Source organism: Eulemur rufifrons, chromosome 30 (assembly GCF_041146395.1).
Source record: "Eulemur rufifrons isolate Redbay chromosome 30, OSU_ERuf_1, whole genome shotgun sequence".
Taxonomy (NCBI): domain Eukaryota; kingdom Metazoa; phylum Chordata; class Mammalia; order Primates; family Lemuridae; genus Eulemur; species Eulemur rufifrons.
The window spans coordinates 112,374,535-112,397,907 of NC_091012.1; the positions used below are offsets into that span (position 1 = coordinate 112,374,535).

At 37.7% G+C, this 23,373-nt stretch overlaps 1 protein-coding gene across 2 annotated transcripts in view; it reads right to left on the minus strand.

Moving 5' to 3' along the window:
- Positions 1–304: 304 nt before the first annotated feature.
- The window catches only part of LANCL3 (LanC like family member 3), an 85,727-nt gene continuing 62,658 nt past the window's right edge, over positions 305–23,373 (minus strand). Inside the window, exons 2-5 of one of the 2 annotated variants that reach the window (XM_069464044.1) lie at positions 18,191–18,314; positions 14,451–14,648; positions 6,490–6,697; positions 305–464 (exon numbers count right to left, since the gene is read on the minus strand). In XM_069464044.1, the coding sequence (XP_069320145.1) occupies positions 305–464; positions 6,490–6,697; positions 14,451–14,648; positions 18,191–18,314 (690 nt within the window). Of the gene's footprint in view, positions 465–5,492; positions 5,557–6,489; positions 6,698–14,450; positions 14,649–18,190; positions 18,315–23,373 lie in introns of those variants that run through there. The other variant, XM_069464045.1, reaches the window with a different exon arrangement.

Below are 23,373 nucleotides of genomic sequence, written 5' to 3' on the forward strand. Positions count from 1 at the left end.
TATGTCATAACTGAAAAGCATATCATTTCTCTTTCCCTTTTTCTTCTTATCTCTGGTTTCACATCTATTCCCAGAAATATTAAATCTCTATGGTTTTTAGATAAGTTGTGGTATCTTTATTTTGTTGGTTCTCTCTCAAGTCTGGTATCATATTGCCTTCACCTGCCTGCTCCCTTCTTTCTGGCAGCAATGTTAAGGCTCATGGTTGTGATACCATTGAATGTGGCTTATGTGGAAACTGCCTCAATTAGGCTCAGGAAATCACAGGGAACTTGTGCAGGACTACAGTGGAAGATGGAACCTTCTAAACAAAGACGCTGAAGAGAGGGAATTCAGCTTGATTGGGCTGCAGCAGATCGATCAGAAAGCACACCGTCCCGGAGAAGCCTTCATACAAGCTGTATATACTTTCAAGGACCCGAGAACCAGCCTTGAACTCCTCGGTAAATAAGAACTGAGCAAACCTAAGAGAAGAAGAAGAAAATACAAACAGTTTTAACATGAGCATTTCCGTATTATTGGCCTTGGGTTGCTTCTTCCTCTTCTGCTAAATTAAAGTTTTAACATCATTTTCTTTCAGGAATTATATAATTAAGTATTTTAAGAAAGCCTTTTTCTCAGTAAAAGAAAAAAAGAGGATCTGTTATATAATTGTGTATATTTCACAACAAATTATGTTGGCAAGCAAATCCAACTATTTTCAGAGTTTGCAAAGCAAAGCAGTTTGGTATTTTCTGAGGATTTTATTCCTTCTGCCATCCAGTAACTAAAAGTAAAAAGGACAGATAAATCACCTTACTTTTATTTATCTTGAATAGAATCAAACTGATATATGACCGTTCCTTTAAAAAAAGTAAATATGCTGTGTTTCTGCAGGCATATTATTTCTGAGCTAGGTATCATTTATATGTGACAGAGAGCAGAGACTGTGAAAATAAATGGGCAAGATTTTATACAATCTGTGCTTTGGGCAAACAAAGGAATAAGATGAATGAGCAAAGGCAAGCAACCTTTTATAATGATGACATCAAATAGTAAACTCAGCTATAAGACAAATTATTTTTAAGACATCCACCTTAAAACTAAATCAAGAGCCTCTAAATCCTCTATAAAAGACCTTTTTTCTTTTACCTATATTTGCCACAAATCTTATTCAGATTATTTATAATGAGTAACATTTTTATAGTAGTTTACAGCTTTTACAGTGTTGTCACCTATGTCATCTTTTTACTGAGTGGCTCTAGTCATTCCTATCAACAACAAAAATAATCACCAGTTCAGAGGCTGAGGTTCACAGCTTGGTAAGGCCCGAGTACTGATACTGCCATAAATTTAGATTACTGCTACTACATAGGGGGTTCAATGAACAGTAATTACGTATTTGATTTTTTTACGGCTCTTGGAATTATTGATGGCAGCTCAAAATAAAGCAGCAGGAAACATATTGCAATTCTGTGTGGTACAATTTTTCTATCAACTGTTTTCCTGAATATGTAACATATTTAAATTAAATTTTAAATTTTAAATAGTAGAATAATGATGCATCTTAAAAGCTAATTCAAAATATGTAATTATATAATGAAATCAGCTTCAGGAGGGTCTCAACCTTTTTTAGTGCTATGGATCATTTGGCAGTCTGTACTCCTCAGAAAAAAAGTTTTCAAATGCATAAAATAAAATACACAGGATTCCAAAGGAAATTAATTACATTTAAATCACAGTCAGCAAAAATTTTAAAGCCAAATTTGTGATATTATAACATATATTCTTTATTAATACATTAAACAATAAGATATAGTAGTGGGCCTAATAACTGCAAACATTTCTAAGCAGTGATGGGAGTAAAATATATTGCACAATATCTGCAACAAGAGTAATATGACATGAGAATATCTATGACTTCTATTGGTTGCATAGTCACAGCTACGGCTAATACTTCTGTGACGTATTATATACATTCAGAATGGAAGTAAATGCTACATTTCAGTTTGAGATACAATCTTTTCGTCAAACAAGTTCACAAACTCTAGGTTAAGAACCCCTGCTATAGCTGAAAGAGCAAGGACTTTGGAGTAGAGATACACAGATTTGATAATTTCATGTTATATGACCTTTTTCAAATTTCTTATTTTGACTTTAAAATGGTAAAGTTGCAGAATTGTACAGTATTATCTGTAAAGATTAAAGATCCATATATTAGGCTTTGAGCACATAGCAAGCATTCAATAAATGGAAAATATTATTTTTTTACATAAACATATTATAACATAATATTTATAAAGCAGAGAAAATTGTTCCACCATACCATAAAAGAAACCTAAAATTTTGCTTGCTGTTCTTCCAACCTTTTTTCCCCATGCATTGATTTATTTATTATACTATTACATATTGTTAAAGTATATACACTTTGGCATCCTGCATTTCTTACTTAAAACAATATGATAAATATTTTCCATGCTTTTCAAAATAGTTTCTAAATGACACATAGCAATTTACAATAATACCAGCAATTTCTGAGAGTAGTAGTTACATTGTATTCTGATCTATATTGGATTATTATTTCTGAAAAACTGTTGTTATTACAGTAAAAATGATTGTTGCAAAATCGACCCAATAGGGCAAACATCAAACTAACCAATTTATTTCTCTAAAAAATTCTCAGCCAAAATAGAAGTCAGAATGGTAATTACAGAACTAAAAAGAATAAAAGACACTGAAAATATTATATATCAAACCCTACTGATTATTACCAAAGCTGAATATAGAAAAAATTCATAGATCTACGAGTTATCAATAGAAAGATGGAAGGTTTTCTAATTAAGCATTTTTTAAACTCTAGGACATGACAAAATAAATGAAAGTAACAGTAAAAAATAAAATAAAGGCAGAAAATAATGAACTTATAAGCAAAAAAGAAAAACAAAAAGAATTAATAAGCAAAACCAAAAGCCAAGAGCCAGTTCCTTGAAAGAATGAACAAGATAGAAAAAACACTGGTGCATCTGACCAAGAAGGAAAAACATTAGGAACGAGAAAGGACATACAGCCACAGACATAGACAATTTAAAATATTACAGAAATATACTACTAGAGCTCTGTGTCAAAAATTTGAAGATCCATATGAAGTAGATGGCTTTACAGAAATATATTCACCAATAATTGAATAAGCATAGAAGAAAATGAAAAGGTTGTCAAATATTTTTCTGCAGCCATAAATTCCAACTGTATGTTCAAAGAGTAAAAGATAATGACCAAGTAATCTTTATTCCAGGGAGGTACATATTGTTTGACATTCTATTTCAGGAACTGCCAAAATTAGCAAAGCCACCCCAATTTGAGCCATGTTATATTTTAATTATAATTATAATAAAGTGGAATTATAATAAAGTGGAAATTTCAGTACTCTCAGCAATAAAATGCAATGTCCAAACAATGCTCAGATATTACCTGTACATTTTTAATCTTCTACCTGCTAGTAAGAAATTTAAGTTGTCTGCAGAGCCCTGGACTCCTAACCAAGACTGTAAGCTAGGACTGGCCTGCCAGAAAACAAAGAGGTTGTTTTGATCTTTTTAAATAGACTTTCTAGGGCAGGAGAACCTCTGCTGAAATTTATCCCAAAGATGAAATCCTATTAGTCTATATAAGATCTTTTGCTACATTTGGGAAACAATAGGCCAGGTTTCCACCTAAACAGATTAGGGAACCATGAATCAAATATGTTAACAGAATTCCTAAGCAATAGAGCCTCAAATAGAGGATTTACATATGTTAGTACTTTTCTTTCAGTGAAATTCCAACCAAATTTCCCTCTAGGATTTTTAAAAAATCTGACAAATTGATTCTAAAATACAATTGAAAGAATAAATGAGAGAGAATAGATAAGAAAAATTAGAAATAAATGAATAATGAAATATAGAACTAGATAAATTGAATAGAAGAAAGTCAAGAAAGAAACATATTTATATAAATTTAGTTTATGATAAAATCAGAATTTAAAATTATGGGGGTAACTGGTGAACAAATGCTATTAGAAAAATTTATTTTTCATTAAACAAAGACAGTTACCCATCTGATATCATTAGAAAAAATAAGTTCTAGCTGGATCAAAAATTTCAATGTTAAAATAAAATCATAAATGTACTAAAAGTCATTGTAATTTAATCTTTTTGTAATCTTGGAGTAGGAAAGGTCTTTTTTTTTTCAGCATATTATGGGGATACAAAAGTTTAGGTTACGTATACTGCCCCTGGCGCCCCCCCGCCCCCCCAGTCAGAGCTTCAAGCGTGTCCATTCCCCAGACAGTGCGCATTGCACTCATTAGGCAGGAAAGGTCTTTTTAAGCATAACACAAAATCCAGAAATTAAAAAAAAAGACCGACAATTTTGGCAAAAAAATACTTACAACTTTGGTATGACAAAAGACTATCATCAAAGTTAAAAGAGAAACGACAAAGCAGGAAATATTTATAGCATATGTTGACAAAGTTACAAGCCTTACTCTAAGCATCACAATAGAGGAAAAATGGGCAAAAGATAAAGACAGTCTAGTTATAGACCAAGAAATACCTATGGACCTAATGATTTCAATTCTAAAATTTTTTTTCCAACAAATGCCTGCACAACTGCACAGAAATGTATGTATTGGATGTTTGGGAAAATTTTGTTTGTATTAGTAAAGATTGCACACATACCAAGTGTCCTTATTTAGGGAATGGTTAAATTAATTATGGTACATCCATAGTGAATAACTATATAACCATGTAAAATAATGAGATCTATACAAACTGAAATAAAGGATGTCTCTTAAAAATTGTTCATTTAAAATTATAAGCTGTAAACAGTATGCATAGTATGTTATACATACATAATAGGAGCCTATTAAAATATACATATATACACATACATATATACATATATATGAACATACATTTATGCATAGTGAAAAGTCTGGAATAATAAAACTCAAATTTATAGTAATAATTTGAGTTTGAACACTTACATTGCATTTACTATGTACCAGGCACTGTTCTAAATGATTTTTCATATATTAACTCACTTAAACTGCTCAACATGCCAGTGAGGTAAGCACTGTTTTCCATATTTTATGAATGGAAAATTGAGGCACAGAACGAGTTAAGTGACTTGCTAATGGTCACACAAACAATATGATAATCATCAGGTGTATACCTTCAGTGGGAACCCTCACAACAGTACAGGGAGTATTCTTTAGCGGCCGCCTCCAAGTGACAGCTCAGATGCAAGAGAATCAGACCACACGGGTGGGTGTGAGAGACTTCCCGGCTTAGAAGACCAAAGTGCCACACAAGAAACCAATATCTCTTATAACAACCTTTGGACATAGAGCTTCTAAGTCCTCTCAAAGAGAATGCCAGTTTCATGCCACTCTGGATTCAGGGAAGCCCCTACCTGTGACCTGTGCTTTCCATGATCCACTTTACCCTGCTTACCAGTATCAGGGGTAATTTCTATTAAAAGCAATGTTGTCTGGTAGATACGTGATATTCCATCTTTATCGGGTTTCCAGTAAATAAACTATAGAGGGCAATTTGGCATTATCTGTCAAAATTACAAATATACATACAGAAATTCCACTTCTAGGAATTTATCTTTCAGATACACCCATACATGTACAAAATGGTATATGTACAAGGTTATTCATCATAGCATTATTTGTACTGTAAAATATTGGAAATAATATAAATATATTTCTAATATGGGACTGGTTAAATAAATTATGGTTCAGTCATACAATGTAATGCTATTCAATAATAAAAATGGTTGAAGAAGCTCTTTGTGTACTGATATAGGGTGATCACTAAGATAGCAAGGTGCTACCATTTGTATAAAAAAAGAGGGACAAAATTATACATATATATACTGTTATAGTTTTGATATTTGACCCTCTTAACCGCATGTTGAAATTTGATCCCCAATGTTGGAGGTGGGGTCTAGTGGGAGTTGTTTGGGTCACGGGGGCATTTCATTTCTCTGGGGGGGGGGTGAGTGTAGTCTTGCTCTATTAGTTCTTGTGAGAGCCGGTTGTTAAAAAGAACCTGGCACCTCCCCTCTCTCTCTTGCCTCCCCTCTCGCCATGTGACCTTTGCACATGTCGGCTCCCCTACACCTTCTGCTGTGAGTGAAAGCTTCTTGAGGCTCTCATCAGAAGCAGAAGTTGGCACCATGCTTCTTGTACAGCCTGCAGAACCATGAGCCAAATAAACTTCTTTTCTTTATAAATTACTCAGCCTCAGGTATTCCTTTATAGCAACATAAATGGACTAAGACACGTACCTATATAACCCTGGGAAGATAACCCAGAAACTGTCTCTAGGGAAGTCAATTACATGGCTATAGGGCATAGTTGATGTATTCCTTTTTGCACGTTTTAAACCATGTGACTACATTACCTATTCAGAAAATTAATTAGATTAAAATTTTAAAAAATATACATAAAGAACAGCTGACCTTTGGGCTCGGTAGATGTATTTAGAGTTTCCTGTGAGTCGGTAGAGCAGCAGGAAGACATAGGCACTACCAGCTACACCATGGCAAATCCCTGGCCCCTTCTTTAGCAGGCCCTTCTGCCATGTGAGTTCCCCACACCGGATACATGTGTCCAGGTATTGCGGTTTCTTGGAAACCAGATAAGCTTTGGCAAACAGATAGGCAATTCCTGTAAAAACAATAAAGACATTAGAAGTGACCTCCAGAGGTTAATGCTATGGAGCAGAACTTCTCGAACTGTAAGAAGCTCACAAATCACCAGCATTGGTAAAACACATATTCCAATATGGTACCTCTGAGGTGGGGCGTGAGATCCTGCATTTCTATGAGGTGCCCTTCTGAGGACCACACTTTTTGAGTAGCAAGGCAACAGAATGTTCTACAAGGGAGTTCTATTTTTTCTGTGGTATTTTAAGTTGTTTTAATTGTATCAAAGGGTTGGCCCCTGGAGAAAGAGCAACATTTTGATTGAAGTACATAGATTGATAAAATCCATAATTTAATTTACAAATGGGTTAATATTTAATGATACATACTCTGTAAGCATTATGTATACATGGCTATTTGAAATGGCTAAATATTTATACAGCTTGCCCATTCCCCACAGAGGCTCAGAATTTATAATGTTTAAGTACTTATAACTATACACATTTTCTTAAGAGCAAAACTGAGAGTCTTTCCAACAATGACAATGCTCCCAAATGACCTTGCCAAGACTTCTAGTCCAGCTGTGAAATGAGTACTTCCCAATTTAATTTTTCCAAGTAAAGAAATGTTCTTTCAAAGCTTGTCAAAAAAGGTAGTATCAATTACAAAGGCAGGAACAGAAACAAGATAAGCAACACTTATTAATAGAAATGATTTTCCTCAAGTTCTAATTTCTGGGTGCTCATATTCATAGAAGAGGTTAGTAACACAAGATCACAGTTTCTCCTGCATAGCCTACCTTTCTCCTATATAAAAGGTGGGGAAGACTGAAATATAGCAGGTATCTTGACTATCTCATCCAACAGGGTTACCTTTGTTTTTCATTGCCTTGACTAGGCTATTTTATGATTTTGTAGACATAAAAATTACCTTATAGAAAACTGATAGTAATGTAAATAATTCCTCTTTCTAGAAACTTAACATTCTGTCTGGTAGAGGTTGAAGTGACTTCCATCTATCTGCCTCTGTGGAAGAAGCCAGTTTTGTATCTATTAAGCAAATCCATTTCAATATTCCTAATGGCCTATATAAATATGTCTGCTCTTGGGTTTTCCTTTTGAACCAGTTGTGACACATTTCTAGTCCCCTCATTAATTAATGAACTAAATAAAATGGTTGACATATGTTCCTTTTATATTTGTCTGAGAATCATGATTTCATTCTCTTTTTAAGTATCTCCTTTTTAACTCTCCCTGTGGTTAACACATACATGGCAACAGGCTCTTTGCTCAGCTAATGCTTTCTAGTCAACCACTGACAATGGTTGCCTATAGCATTGTTCTCCTTTGGTTTTAGGAACAAAGTATCTTCCACAAACTAAAGGATGATTTTAAAAGAGTTGAACTTATTTGATCATACATTCACTAATTCTCTGCATTCATTCATTTTAAAGTAGTCATTGATTATCTACTGTATGCATAGCCCTAGGCAAGGCCATCTTCATAGGTATGCCACCTGTGTAGGCTCACAACTCACAGCCACCAAAAGGGTCCCATGCTAGGTTTAATGCTCTGCTGTTGTCATCTTGGAATTCTGAATAATTTTCCTAAAAAGGACTTGCATTTTCATTTTGCACTGAGCCCCCACCCAAATTATGTAGCCAGTCCAGACCCTGGGTGATATAAAATAAACGCTAAACATGACTCCTGCCCTTCAGGAAGGCACTGTCTAAAAAGGGAGATAAAAATATGTTGAGATGACTGATATATAATAGGACATATAGCTCATGGTGCTGCTGGGACATAAAGTGAATCGTACTGTCAGTAATACTGGCAGGCTCGGAAAGGTGGAAGGAAGTTCCCTGCAGAAGACAGTCAGGCAAGGCTTTGGATGGAAGTAGGATTTTTTCAGGACTTTGTAGAATGCATAGGAAACTCTAGGGCCAAAGTGAGGCAGGGAGGGCATTCTAGCACCAAGGTCAGCAAGGGCAAAAATTTGGAGCCCAGGGAGTACAGACCATATGAAGGTCTGTGGGGCAGTATTCTAATGAACAGGCCAGTAGGGTAGAAGGGTAGATGGGCTCAGATTATGGATGGTTTTATGAGTCCACTTAGGCAGCCTGGACCATATTCTGCAGGCAATAGGGAACCAACGGAAGTGTTTTTGTTGTATATTGATTGGTTTTTATTTTTGTATGACAATGTGATTTCTATTATAGATGAAATATCCTACAGTGGTGTCAGGAGAGACCTGAAGAAGAGCAACAGGGTAGATGTGAGCTGATTATGTTGGTAGAAAGATGAAAATGAAGCTAATAAAATAGACATTTCACAGGACTTGGTGACTGCTTAAATGTTAATTGAGCATCTACTATACGCTAGGCACAATAGTAGGTGCTAAGGTTTTAAAAAGCCCCTCCTTTCATAGTGTTTATAGTTTAAGTGAAGGTATTAATTAGACCATATGTGGGGAAATAGAGGTGTCATGGAAGCACACAGGAAGGCCCCTAAACTACAGTTGGTGGTGGAAAAGGCCTACCAGAAGGAGTGACACCATCTAACTTGATTACTGGATGCTGAGAAAGAATTAGGCAGGTGTATTGGATGTTGTTGGTACCCTGCCCGGATCACCCTTGCCTTACCAGAAGATGCCTCATCTCCCAGTTTCTGTGAGTGTGGGCTGCTAACAAAGCTCATGGCTACCCATTTCTTGAGCGATTTGCCCTTAGGCAAATGGGAGACTATGCTATGCACCCACTCCCCTGCAGATATTGGCCAATGACTCACTGACACAGTGGTTCAAAAAGTCAGCTCCCTTGCCTCAAGACAAAATCTGTGCCTCTTAGCTTCCCCTCAGAATCAGGGTGAAGCTAGTCTCCAGGTGAGACACGGTCCTCTTTGGCTTTTCTCTCTTTCCCTATTCTGCTTCCCTACTTCCTTACAGGTTCCTTCTGAGAGCAGGCCCTGCTTCTGGACCTCAGGCAAAGAACATGGTGAAGAGGGAGCCATTCCAGCCAAGGGAAGAAAGGACATGTTCTGGGAAGGCCCTGTCTGGCTGGCCTCCCTCAGGCTCTAGGCGTCCTTCCTGGATGATTGCTTTAGCCTTCTGCCCCCAGGTTTTCCATGCCTTTAATTCATTCTGTAACAGAATGAATGACCTTTCTAAAACCATAATCTGACCATATCACTCCCCTGCTTAAACTGCTAAATGGCTCCCTCTCACCCAGATGCCTTTGCATGGTACAGAAAGCCCTTTGCAACCCAGCTTCTATTTTCTTCTCCCATATCTTCTCCTCCATTCCCTGCTTGTAGCTTTTCACTTCAGTAAAACCAAACCGCCCACACTGCTTCCATGCCTCTGACTGTCCATCTTGTTCACTCTTCTTGGAACAAGCTTTCTACTTTTCTTGGCCTGGCCAAGGCATCACCTCCTCCAGGTGATGCCTTCTCTGAACCTGGAGGCAGCACCAGGAATCCCTCCTCTGAGCTCCCATCACTTCCTATACAAACCTTAGCATTTATACAGAATCAGATTAAAATGATCTGTTTTCATGGCTGCCTCCCCTAGTACAGTACAAACTACTCAAGGGTGGGAACTGTATCTTGTTCATTTTTTCCCCCTAGTCCATGGCACGGCATGTGGCACATGGCAAGGGCTCCATAAATGTCTCTTGCCTCTATAATGTCTCCTTTCTCACCTCGGTACAAGCCAATGCTGGGGTGGAGATGAGAGATTTGGAAGGAAGAAGGGCTGAGATGGTCTAATTGCTATACCAGGGCCATTGGCCCCAGAGAGCCCAATAGGTATTGATCCTGTGATTCTTGCCAGAATGAAAGAGTCTCTTCCTGCAGCCTAGATCACAGAATGGTACATGGAAGGGACCTTGAAAAACTTCTAAACCTGTTGGCTCCTAACTCAAACTAATGGAATCCACAATAAGGCTGCTTAATATAAAAGGAAGCAATGTTGGGTTTCTTTGCTTTTGATAGGAACCATATTTCATCATAGGAACACTAATTATTGTGCACTGATAAGAAACACGAGTTAGTAACGATGTATGTTTTTGAAAAATACAACTGGGAAAAGGAATGAATTATTACTTAATAAATACGTTTTGAGAGACTAAATCTTTGAAAACATGGGATCCAGTAGAGCCTTGTGTCAGCTAGACTTGGCACGTGCAGTTACAACATACTGGAGAATCATGACCCAGGTCCATTCCGGGTTGTGTAATTTCTCTGAGGCACACATTATATGCTGTGCACTACAAAGCTTAGTGACCAATGACACCTGCACTGCAAAAGCCTTGTTCTTCTTTATTCAAAGTCACCTACACAAGAGCCTTTGTGAAATGAGTTTTTTAAAAAAACACCCACACCTGTGTTTCACGCAAAATAAAGGAAATGCACTGTCAATGTTACCACAGCAATGATGTAACCTAATGCAGTTGAAAGTTTATTTTAGCCACAGCATTTGTTTTAATGATTTTGCAAATGACTTTGGTCCTGTATTTCAGAATCACCAAGGTTATGAAGGGGTCATATAAATCTTCCTGAAATACTTTATTGCATTTATTGAGAAAAAGCTATATGCCACACTAGGTATTTATAAATGTGGGTATTTGCAAAGCTTTTAGGACACATCCCTCAGGGATGGCAAGAGTCCATATAAAAGGGGTCTGTGGTGAAAAAAAATTGAGTTCCATTACTCTATCTCAACATGCTCATGTCACACATAAAGAGAAAAAGGCACAAAAGAAACAAAGTGACCCCTTCTCAAGATCACTTAGCTGGTTCGTGTTGGAGATACAATTAGAACCTGGAGTTATTAAAGTCAAAAATTATTTCTAAACTGCATAAATGACAACTAGGACTGTCACCTATAGAGGTGGGTTGAAGGAAAGTCAATAGGAAACAATTATAGGTAGAGATAAGGTATCATTAATGAAGTTCCACATTATGGATTAGCTCTGGCAGGTTTTTAATCACAGAATTGGTCTGCTGCCCCAAACCATCTGCACTGTTCTTAAATCTACTCTTTAAAAAACTTTTTCCTTAAACAAATAAAATTATTTTTCTAGTTCATCTCCTGTTTTACGATTTTTGGAGAGTTTACTATTGCCAACTTCTGCGAGATCTTGATAGCCTTTGGCCTGCACTTATCAGACTTATAATCATGCTTGCTGCTGATTATCTCTTAAAAGGAAGACAAATACCCTTGAGATGGGGGTGGAGTTGGCAGAAGTAATGTGCCCCATTTAGTTTTTTATTCATTTGTGAATTTTTAGTAGCCCAGTGAATACATGGATTGAATGATTTTGCTTTGGAACCTATGTTTAATCTTCTCCAGACACTGAACATGAGTGATAAAGGAGGATAAGCAAAGTCCCCACAGTGATGAATCCTATGCTGCACTGTTATGGTACATGACTAACAAAGACAGATGGTATTTGGTGTACAGAAAGGATAGAATAGCTGCCCTTTGAGACACCCACATCAATTAACTGACCCAGTCACTCGTTTTAGTAGATTACCTTCCCACTCTTTTCAGGGCTTTCACTAGCACACTGAGTCCTTTTAAAATATTCTGTATTTAAACTGGGACATCTCCAAAATTCAAGGATTCTGGCCGGGATTCTTGGAGGATATCCAGAGACCACGACTGATAGTGATTAGAGGGCAATAGAAGAATTGAGCATAACAAAAAGAAATATCCTTTCCAGGATGGTAAATAACTGCTTTTTTTTTTTCTTCAAAACAGTCAAAGAAAAAAGAAATGATTTCAAATCATAATTGGCAGGAGTTAGCCAGGACATAATGTATAATGCCCTGGTACTGGTACAAGCACACACTTTGAAGTTCCTTTCATAGCTAAATCTAACAGGCAGAGAAAATATGGCCATTGGACTATGACTTATATTATTTATCAGTTCAAATTGTATCAAGGGAAAAAAAATTACAGTTGGATTAATGAATATTAATTAAGGGAAGAAAGGAGGGAATAAAATTCAGGTAACAAAGCAAAGAGAAATCAAATATATTTTAAAGCTGTGCTTATGGGATTGAAGCATAACCTTAAAAATTAAATCCACTCATAATTTAAAAATTTTGTGTTATTTTGGTATTTTAAGTCTCTCCCATGGCCAATTAACCAATATTAATTGATTTATTTGAATTTAACTACTTTCAAATTGCCCCTTCTCCAAAGGCCTAATTAGCAGTATATAATGGGATTTTTAAAAAGGAAGAGAAAGAAGGGGTCTGATAAATTTCTAGGCTCAATTCCAGAGAATTCACTGGGGATGGCTTCTCATTTCTGTGGACTTTTTATTTGGTACTAATGGAAATTTCCATTTGAAGAAGAAGAATCATAGAATAGTGTACCTCAAACTTTAAGGTGCATGTAAGTCACCAAAGGATATTTTTAACATGTAGATTTTGATTCAGTGAGCCTGGGGTGAGGCCCAAGATTCAGGATTTTTTTTTTTTTTTTTTTTTTTTGAGACAGAGTCTCACTCTGTTGCCCGGGCTAGAGTGAGTGCCGTGGCGTCAGTCTAGCTCACAGCAACCTCAAACTCCTGGGCTCAAGCGATCCTCCTGTCTCAGCCTCCCGAGTAGCTGGGACTACAGGCACGCGCCACCATGCCCGGCTAATTTTTTGTATATATATATTTTTAGCTGTCCATATAATTTCTTTCTATTTTTAGTAGAGACGGGGTCTCACTCTTGCTCAGGCTGGTCTCGAACTCCTGAGCTCGAGAGATCCACCCACCTCGGCCTCCCAGAGTGCTAGGATTACAGGCGTGAGCCACCACCCCCGGCCTGATTCAGGATTTCTACCAAGCACACAGTTGCTCATGCTACCAGTTTAGGGGCCACATTTGAATTGCCAGGCTCCAGATCTGCACTGTCCAATGTAGTTATGGAGCACTTGAAATGTGGCTAGTCTCAATTGACATGTGATATAAGTGTAAAATATACACTGGATTTCAAAGACTCCGTATGTTTTAAAAATGTAAAATATCTCGGCCGGGCGCGGTGGCTCACGCCTGTAACCCTAGCACTCTGGGAGGCCGAGGTGGGTGGATCTCTCGAGCTCAGGAGTTCGAGACCAGCCTGAGCAAGAGCGAGACCCCATCTCTACTAAAAATAGAAAGAAATTATATGGACAGCTAAAAATATATATATAGAAAAAATTAGCCGGGCATGGTGGTGCATGCCTGTAGTCCCAGCTACTCGGGAGGCTGAGACAGGAGGATCGCTTGAGCTCAGGAGTTTGAGGTTGCTGTGAGCTAGGCTAACGCCACGGCACTCACTCTAGCCTGGGCAACAGAGTGAGACTCTGTCTCAAAAAAAAAAAAAAAAAAAAAAAGAAAAATGTAAAATATCTCAATTTTTAAATTGGTTGCAAATTAAAATAATATTTGGGGTACATTTGGTTACATAATATATGTTATTAAAATTAATTTTATCTGATTTTACTTTTTAATGGGGCTACTAAAAATTTAACTTACATATGTGGCTTATATTTCTATTGGACAGTGTTAGTTTAATTTTATATACAAATAGATATCGAACAAATATTTAAATACAGGATCATTTCTAGAAGTCCTTTATAGATCAAGACTTTTTGGCTTTGAACAATTTCATCTTGACCTTTTTATCTCACATAGTAATGACATAAAATGAGAAATACCCTCACTTCTCAGAAAAGAAACCTCCCTGTGGCTAAGCTAGATGAAAGGCAATGTTTTCAGATAACGGAGTGTATGAGACCTGGAGCGCCATGGCACCAGTGGACCAGCTCATTTTCTCTCTCAATGGTCTCGCCGAGCTCAGGCGGCCAGTTGCAGTTCTGTTCCTGTTCCATGAGGAAGTCCACACTCTGCCACACCAGCTCCCGATCTGAGGGCTTGAGGTGCTCATGGTAAGAAAGAAGCATCTGAAGAATGGACGATAGGCCATGAGCTGCCCCTATATTGACAAACAAAGCATAATTAATTCACATAATTGGTAGCAGAGCCAGTTTGATTTAGCAAAAAAATAATTATATGATAAAAAAGGCAATATTACTTAAAAGCACATATAATAATGTAATAATTGAGTTGCCTAAGAACTAGCCTTCTCACAAAGCATAGTCTGTAGGCCAAATCTACATCACTGCTTTTTTTTGTAAATAAAGTTTTATTGGAACACAGTCACACTCATTCATTTGCATATTGAATGGCTGCTTTCCTGCTAAAACAGCAAAGCTGTATTTGTGACAGAGACCATGTGGCCCACAAAGCCTAAAATATTTATTGTCTAACCCTCTACAGAAAAGGTTTGTTGACCCATTTTTGCTTTAGAAAAGAGATTTTCAAAACACTTTATAATTAACATAACAAGAGCCTTTATGAAAATGCTTCTAAAGTGCTTAAAAATAATTTGGTCTAGGTATCCTAAACATTTATTTATTATTTATTTTTTATTAAATAGATTTGGGGGTATGAGTGTTTTTTTGTTGGTGCTGTTACATGGTTGAATTTCATAGTGGAGGAGTCTAAGCTTTTAATGTACCCATCACTTGAATAGTATACATTGCACCCAACAGGTAATTTTTCATCCTGTACCTCCCCTCCAATTCTCCCTCTTCTGAGTCTCCAATGTCCATTAAGTTACTCTGTATGACCATGCATACCCATTTCTTAGCTCTTATTTACAAGTGAGAACATGTGGTATTTGTTTTTTTGTTCCTAGGTTACTTCACATAGAATAATGGCCTTCAATTCCATACATGTTGCTGTAAAGGACATTATTTAATTATTTTTGATGGTTGAGTAGTATTCCACAGCACATATATACATATATACACACACATATATGTATACAGATATATATATATATGTAGCACATTTTGTTTATCCATTCATCAGTTGGTGGGCACTTAGGTTGGTTCAATATCTTTGCAATTGTGAATTGTGCTGTAATAAATATATGGATGTGCAGGTGTCTTTTCATAAAATGACTTGGTTAATTTTATGTGTCAACTTGACTGGGCCATAGGGTGTCCATGTATTTGGTTAAATATTACTTCTGGATATGTTTGCGAGGATGTTTCTAGACAAAAATAACATTTGAATCTGTGGACTGAGTAAAGCAGACTGCCCTCTCCAATGTGGGGGGGGGGCCTCACCTAACTCATTGAAGGCCCGAATAGAAGAAAAAGGCTGAGTAACAAAGAATTCTTTTTTTCTGCCTGTCTTCTGGCTGGGAAATTGGTCTTTTCCTGCCTTTGGATTCATACTCAAACTGTAACTTGAACCATTGGCTTTCGTGGGTCTGCCTTTCTCAGCCTCCATAATTTTGTGAGCCAATTCCTTATAATATTAATAAATGTATTTATTTATTATATTCCTTTTTTGTGGAGAACCCTGACTAATACAAAGAGATGAGAGAATACTGAGAAAGGAGAGCTTAACTTGACCTCAGGAGTGGAGGGGACGCTAAAGGTTTCACACAGATAATGTCATCTGAGCAAAATCTTGAAGAATTCCTAAGAGTTTCAGCAGAGGATACTGAACTAGCAAAGGCCGGAGCCTGCCTTCAGAAAAGGAGTTAACTTATCAAAGGTAAAAGTCAGCCCAGGCCCTCTAGGAGTTTCCTCTCTTTCCCAATTAGTAGAATCATGCTGAATGGGCGGAACTGGGGCTTGCTCTTCAAATTCAACTCCATAATTTTAAAGCTTTCTTTTTGCAGACACTTTTCACTTCACCATATTTGGAACTCTTGACTCCCCAGAAACAGTCTTACAGTTTTATCCAGTCAAAAATTCTATTGCTCTTGAAAGTTGGTCATGAAATTTGAAAGTATACCTTTCTTTCACTGGATTTGAAATTGTTAGAAAAAACTTGCTTTTCAGGAAAATGTTTACATATTAGATAGAAATCTGGTTTGTGCTATATATGTATAAATGACTGGAATGTTAATTTTTCTAACAAAACCTGAAAAATGAACTGAATAACTCTATTAGGGGACTATAGCAGACACTGTCAGTGCCCTGCTCATCACATCATCCACATTCACCCTTCAGGTGCACCTACCCTCCTCACTTCCTACCTCAAGCACCTATCATTCTTCTCTGGCCACAGGAGTGTGCCTGTCCTATAGGGCAGGGCCAAATTGCTAGGGAATCAACATTCTTTGGAGCAGCAACCAATAAAGCAGGGAGTTAGAGAATGAATACCCCAGTTTTCTTCACCCCGTAGGTGAGATGATTTTGAGATGTGTTCTATACAGTCTCTAAGATTCCCCAGTTGAACTGAGCCTCAGTTGTCCATAGTTGCTCATTGTTACATACTCAATTAGCTCCTTTTCCTTCCTTATCTCATTTCCTCACTCCTCTAGCAACACTACCTGGAATTACCTTTCAAATAAACCTTTTACATCCAAATCCTTGTCTAAGGGTCTGATTCTAGGGGAACTTAGGAACTCAAAGGTTCTTTGAGAAACTGTCATCAAAGTCATTTGTGAGCCATTCATTCATTCGAGTTCCCTCTCTACTTGTAGGCTCTTTGGTAAAGATCTAGAGATCACGAAGATAAATGAAAGTCGCCATCCTAAAGGTGCACAAAGCCCACTAAGGTGGTCAGACACATAAGCCACCGATTACAGAGTGCTGTGATAAGGGCTCCAATAGAAGTGGGAGCAGGGTGACATGACATTACCCAATTTTGCTTCAGGGGGGAATATGAATTTTTCTCAAGAGAAGGTTCAACAACCCTTTTTCCAAAAGCACAGCAAGTTTTTCAGAAGATCTGATGATGTTTGAGCAGAGCCTTGAAGTCTGGGTATAATTATTATAGGTGGATGAAGGAGTTGGGGAAAGTGGGCATTCTAGGCAAAAGGAACATGCACAAAGGTATAAAAATAGGAGAATGCTTTGCACGTGGGAGACTGTACTGGACAGAACCTGGAGGGGAAAGATAAACCTTGAGTCTGGTGAGGCAGGTGATCTATTATACAAAGGGCCTTGCAAATCTTGCTCAGGAGTGACGGTGAGCTGCTGAAGGAGTCAAAAGTAACTAATTTACTTTTTACGTGGCTCAGAACTCAAAATTAGCCATTGCAATTCAACAGTCTGTTATTAATCCACTACTATTAAAAACTTTAAAATGTTAGTGGCTGAATCCTGCTTCCCTGTACAGAGGCACTACTTGCAATCAATGAATGTAAAAATTGTGCATAATCTTTCAGCAAAATTAGTCTGGTGAGCTTACACTCTAGAATAAGGATTTTAGTCTTTAGTGAAAGCAATTGTTAAAATAGCTACATTTTTGTTAGGTTGACCATGAAAACAATTATTAAATTGTGATTTATAATATCTAACAATATCTGTTTTAAAACAAATTTTAAAGTATTTCTTATTAAATGAATAGTGACGCCCTATGGCACAAATGAAATCTTCCAGTCTTTACTCAATGTCAATATAACAGACTCCCTCCATCCTGCAGGCCTGTGCCAATACTTTCACTTACCCAAGTATTCCGTACCATAGTAAGAATACATCAAGGGGAATGGTTTCCTCTTTTTTATGGCATACTGCTTTCCAGAGTCCAGAATCGCCTGGCAAATTGATTTGATCTGTGCTGGGGTCAGCACCTGAGTAAGGAAATCAAGAAGCAGAAGTCAAAGCAGGATCTTTTTTTTCCCCCCTCAAACACTGAATCTTCTTGCTTAAAAAGAACATCAGTATATCCCCAGAATCCTTTTCTATATGTAAATAAGCTTAGACAACCATAATTTTTTGATCACTGACTCTCCCTTTGTTGTCAAGTTTATCTACCCTCCTTAGAAAATTTGCTGTACTGATGGAAAACACACACCTTTACTGCTATAGGCTGTTATAAAATGCAAAGACCACCTTATGACTGTTATATCATTAATCTTCATCACAGGAATAAGAATTTGCTGCAAAAAGAGCAAATAGTGGTCCTAACCAATCATGCTTAACAAAGCTGTCACTCCTGATGTATGGTGCAGGTCTGGCCCAGACAACAGGCCTCCGGTTTGTGTCATTTAGACTGTGCTTATAAGGCCACGATTCTATGACAAGCTGCTGCATGACAGACTCCCTCTAGCCATTTGCATTTCCTGAATGAAACCAAAGTTCAATAGTGCCAGGACAAAATAACTTCTAACATCAAAATGATTCTGAATAGAGAATGGCTAAAATGCAATAACTTACAGTCTTCAATATTTTATTCAGTCTATCCACAATCAGTTTTAGGATTGTAGAGATTAAAATGTTCTCAAGTCTTTAAAGCATCATTGAGTTTATTAAGATTCTGCTCAGGTTTGCAATGTGTTCTACACCCCACCCTTCCTCATGCAGATTAGATGCTCCCTTTGGCACACTCCCAGTATCACCAGGACTGTTGCTTTCTTGTGTAGCACTTATCCCCTGCTGTGTTAGGTCAGTCTCTCTCTCCCCCCTCCCCACTAGACTACCAGTTCTTTGAGAGAAAACACTGTGGCAATTCATAATTTTGGTATCCTTGGTGCCTAACACAGAACCTGAGGGGGGCCCTTGGTAACTGATGGGTGAGTAAATAAGTGCCAAGTTAACTGATATGAAAAGCAGAGCCCTCCCTCCCCCCTTCCCTTTTTCCTTGATTCCCTCTCTCCCTCCCTCTTTCCCTTCCATCCACGATTATTTAAGCCTGTTCTAGATGCTGGAGATATGACAATGAACAAGATAGATAAGATATCTTGCTCTCATGAAGGACAACCTTCCCGAAAGACAGACCTGCACAGGAAAATATTGGTCAGATACCTACATGATGAGTGTGATGCGCACTGTCTGGGGAATGGACAGGCTTAAAGCTCTGACTCGGGGGGATAGGGGGCATGGGCAATATATATAACCTGAACTTTTGTACCCCCACAATAAGCTGAAATAAAAAAATAAAATAAAAATAAAATCATAGTCTGCTCCATTAATGCTTCATTCTGGCTGAAATAAAAAAAATAATAAAAAAAAATAAAATCATCTAGTTTAGCCTGATTGAATGAATCTGGGACGAAGGAAAGAAAAATCTATTGGATTTTGTCCTCTTGCCTAAAACTCACACATCTAATTTTGCTGATATCTGGCATTAGACCCCCCAATTCCTTTTGAAATAAGGCTCAAATGATTTATGTCATAACTCATTTCTCTGATTCACCCAACATTAAAAGAGTAAAATATAATCCAGATTTTGGTTACTTCAAATCTATCATTTAATTTGGAAATATAATTACTTAAAGAGGAAACTGTTCATTTAATTAATTCTGCCAATTAATATTTCTTGAGCTGCTATTCCAGTAAGGTCCCAAACTAGGTATTATGGGGAAATTCTAGAAAGCACAGGACAGATTCTTTCCTCTACAGAGAACTTACTATCCAGCACTGGAGATGAGATAGAGACAAAAGTCTATAATGAAGCAATTAAAGTTAATGAACCTAGAAATGGAAAAAAAAAACCAATAATGTAGAATATGTAATATGGACAATGAAGCACCACTCAGCTTTACTAAGACTTTACCTTCTCTTTGGTTTTTATTTGTCTGCTCAGAAATAATTATGTCATGGCTTTCAACTTAAATTTCCCTTTTATTAGCTGCTATTTTTGTCTCTTGAGTTTGCTCCTCCTTTCTGCCTATCATTTCTAATGACCCTCCCTTCCTGTGCATCCCCACTGTCCTGTCATATCAGCCCCAAGTTGTTCCTTAGCTTAACAGCAAATTTCTCCTAAATGATTTCCTACTCTGTACCCATTCAAATTGCTACCATCATTTTCATTTGCTATTGAAAACATGTACTCTCTATGCCTTTATTGGTTGGGACCAACTGATCTTACATTTAGTCTTTTGTTTTAATTATTTTTTATTTCAGCATATTATGGGGGTACAAATGTTTAAGTTACATATATTGCCTTTGCCCCACCCAAGTCTTTATTTAAAATCTTGCATCATTCCCTTCAAATCAAACCCTCCCTCCTAGATGTCGCTCAGAAACCTGCTAAGAGCCTTGAAGGGCATCCACTCACTAGGACTCTACCCTGATTCTATCTCATATTCTTTTGGGAATATAACTTGTTCTTCAACTCTACTTAGGTCCTGTCTGCCCAATATTGATTTTGAATCCATATGACAGGCAGTTTTTGTGGTAGGAAACAGTCACTGAATTTTCAGAGATATATTCACTTGAATTACTAAAATTCTTCCTATTTGATTTTCCTGCCTATAACTGAAAATTGGCTTATTCTTTCCTCAGTTGAACATTTATTCATACGTGTGTGTGTGTGTGTGTGTGTGTGTGTGTCTGCCTGCTTGTTTTTAACCCAGAAAAAAGGTCAACTTATGCTGTATGTGGTGCCCCCCTTCCTTTCCATCCATAATCCACAGCTCAGAATAGAGAATGAGTTTATAAAATATTATTTCAAAACCTCCCCTGGTCATGCATCACGTCTGGGTGGTTTTCTCTTATCTCTCAGAAACACTGTGAAAAACAAAGAGAAACCAGCACTTGTTTGGCTGGATAGAGACCAGTTATGCACGCAGTTCTTTATCTCTGGTAACAGACAAGACCTACCCTTGAGTTTATTGATCAGCAAATAAAAACTGAAAACAGTGCTCATTAAAAGTCTGTGTGGAGGGAACACTAAAGAAGAGTATTTTCTCTCCTGAACAAATAGTACTGAAAGAAGAAAGGAGTTGAGACTCTGTGGTAGGGGCTTGAGCTTGTTCTCTCATTTGTCTGCTTTCTCAAACATCCCTCCATTCCCTGATTCCAGCACACAGAAGCACACGCATGAGCACACACACTACCTCCAAGAAGATGGCCTCTGGGATTTTCAAATATTCTGAGGTCCTGGAAATGAAGGAGTGGCACTTCCAGTGGGGAAATAAAAATGATTAGGATGGCAGTGAGGGACTCTCTGTCCATCAGGCCTTTACCCAAACAAACCCAAGTTCCCTCTCCTGTATTTGTAGCACCTAAGGTCTATGCATGTGTTGATATTTTGAACGGATTAGATGCTTCATTTTTTACATTCAATTAAAGTAAAGATACCTCAAAATTACAAAGCAAATCTCTGGTGGCTTATAGTCTTGTTAGTTTAAGTGATTCCCTTCATTGACCCTATGAAATATTCCTATTGGGCTGGGCTTTGAGTATGAAGAGACAAGAGAGCAATAAAGCACCTGCTATATTTCTTGTCCCTGCCTAAAAGCCATGCTATGATGGAACCACCTCTATGCAGAGGAAAGATGACCTTCATTAAGGAAATGAAGAAAATGAACCAAGCCACAGAAGGCTTGTCTCACCACAGACTCCTTCCCAAGGTAAGTGTCCTGCCCACAGCCCTGTGAAGTGGCAGTCATTGCTAGCTATATTTCTTTTTCTAGGCATCAACTACCTCCTGCCCGTCCTCCATCAGCACTGATTGAATCCATAGATAATAGCAGTCAAGTACTGGAGTGCCAGTGTCCCAAGGCACACTGTGTCAATCAAATTCCACTTCTGAACAATTTGAAATGCATGTTCAAAAAACTAAATCTGTCAGCAATCACAGCTGATGCTGAAGGCAGATCAGGAGGTAGAACTGGGGGTTGGTCGTAAGGGGCCCACGTACAAGCTTAGGTTAACCAGGAGTAAGCAGGAGCTGTGAGGGAAAAAGAATAAACCACTCAAAAGTGAGAGTGAAAGGAGACTGGAGCACATAGGCAATGATACCAAGAAAGAAAGCTAGAGAAAGGTAGCTGATCCTTACAGCTCCCTTGGTTCCTAACGATTTAAGACTACTCCCATTAGGACTTACCACCAAGTTTCCATACAATCCCAACCCCCATCCTCCTGCCCCTTCACTTAACTTTGGTCATTTGAGAAAGTCTCAGTTCCTTGCACAACAAACAAACAAACAAACAACAAAAAACCTAACTAGAATAGGCACAAATATAAAGCCAACCCTTTCTTTTGTCACTCTTCTACCCTTCACATAAACACATCAGCTTTGTTACCTAATGTACTAGATCCTCTCAGCCAAAATAACAAAGATGACTGCATCTAAGTTACATGATAGGGACCCCAGTCTTTCTGTCCTCAAACTTGTGTCAAAAGCCCACTTGAGACATCTGATACATGAGCGGTATCTGCTCCTCAAAGTGTTGTCCATGGACCAGCAGCAAAGGCATCACCTAGGAGCCTGGTAGAAATGCAAATTCCCAGGCACCAGCCTAGACCTACTGGATCAGAAAGTGAATTTTAACAAGTTCACGAGGCAGTGTACCTATACCCATTAAAGTGTGAGAAGCACTGGCTTAAGAAACATTACCCATAAATTCTTAAAATTCCCTAATATTAGGTTAGGTCCCCACTACACTATATATCTGGCTTATAGTAATATAAATCTGGCTTTCCACAGATTGTTTTTTCCAACTATGACTTTATCGTGGGCTTGGTTTCTATAGAAGGAAAGGTTGATAGAAGAAACAGACAAGTTTCTGCAAAACTACTATTGAAGATATTGCTCAGTTTTCTAACGCCTCTATATGTAAAGGCCCAAGTGATAAGCTCCTCTCAGCCCACTTAATGAATTCAGAAGCTTTGTTTTATTATGCAGGGAAAAGTGAGAGTTTTTACTAGACTTGAGGGCCAAGAGGCAGAGTTAATTCCTGT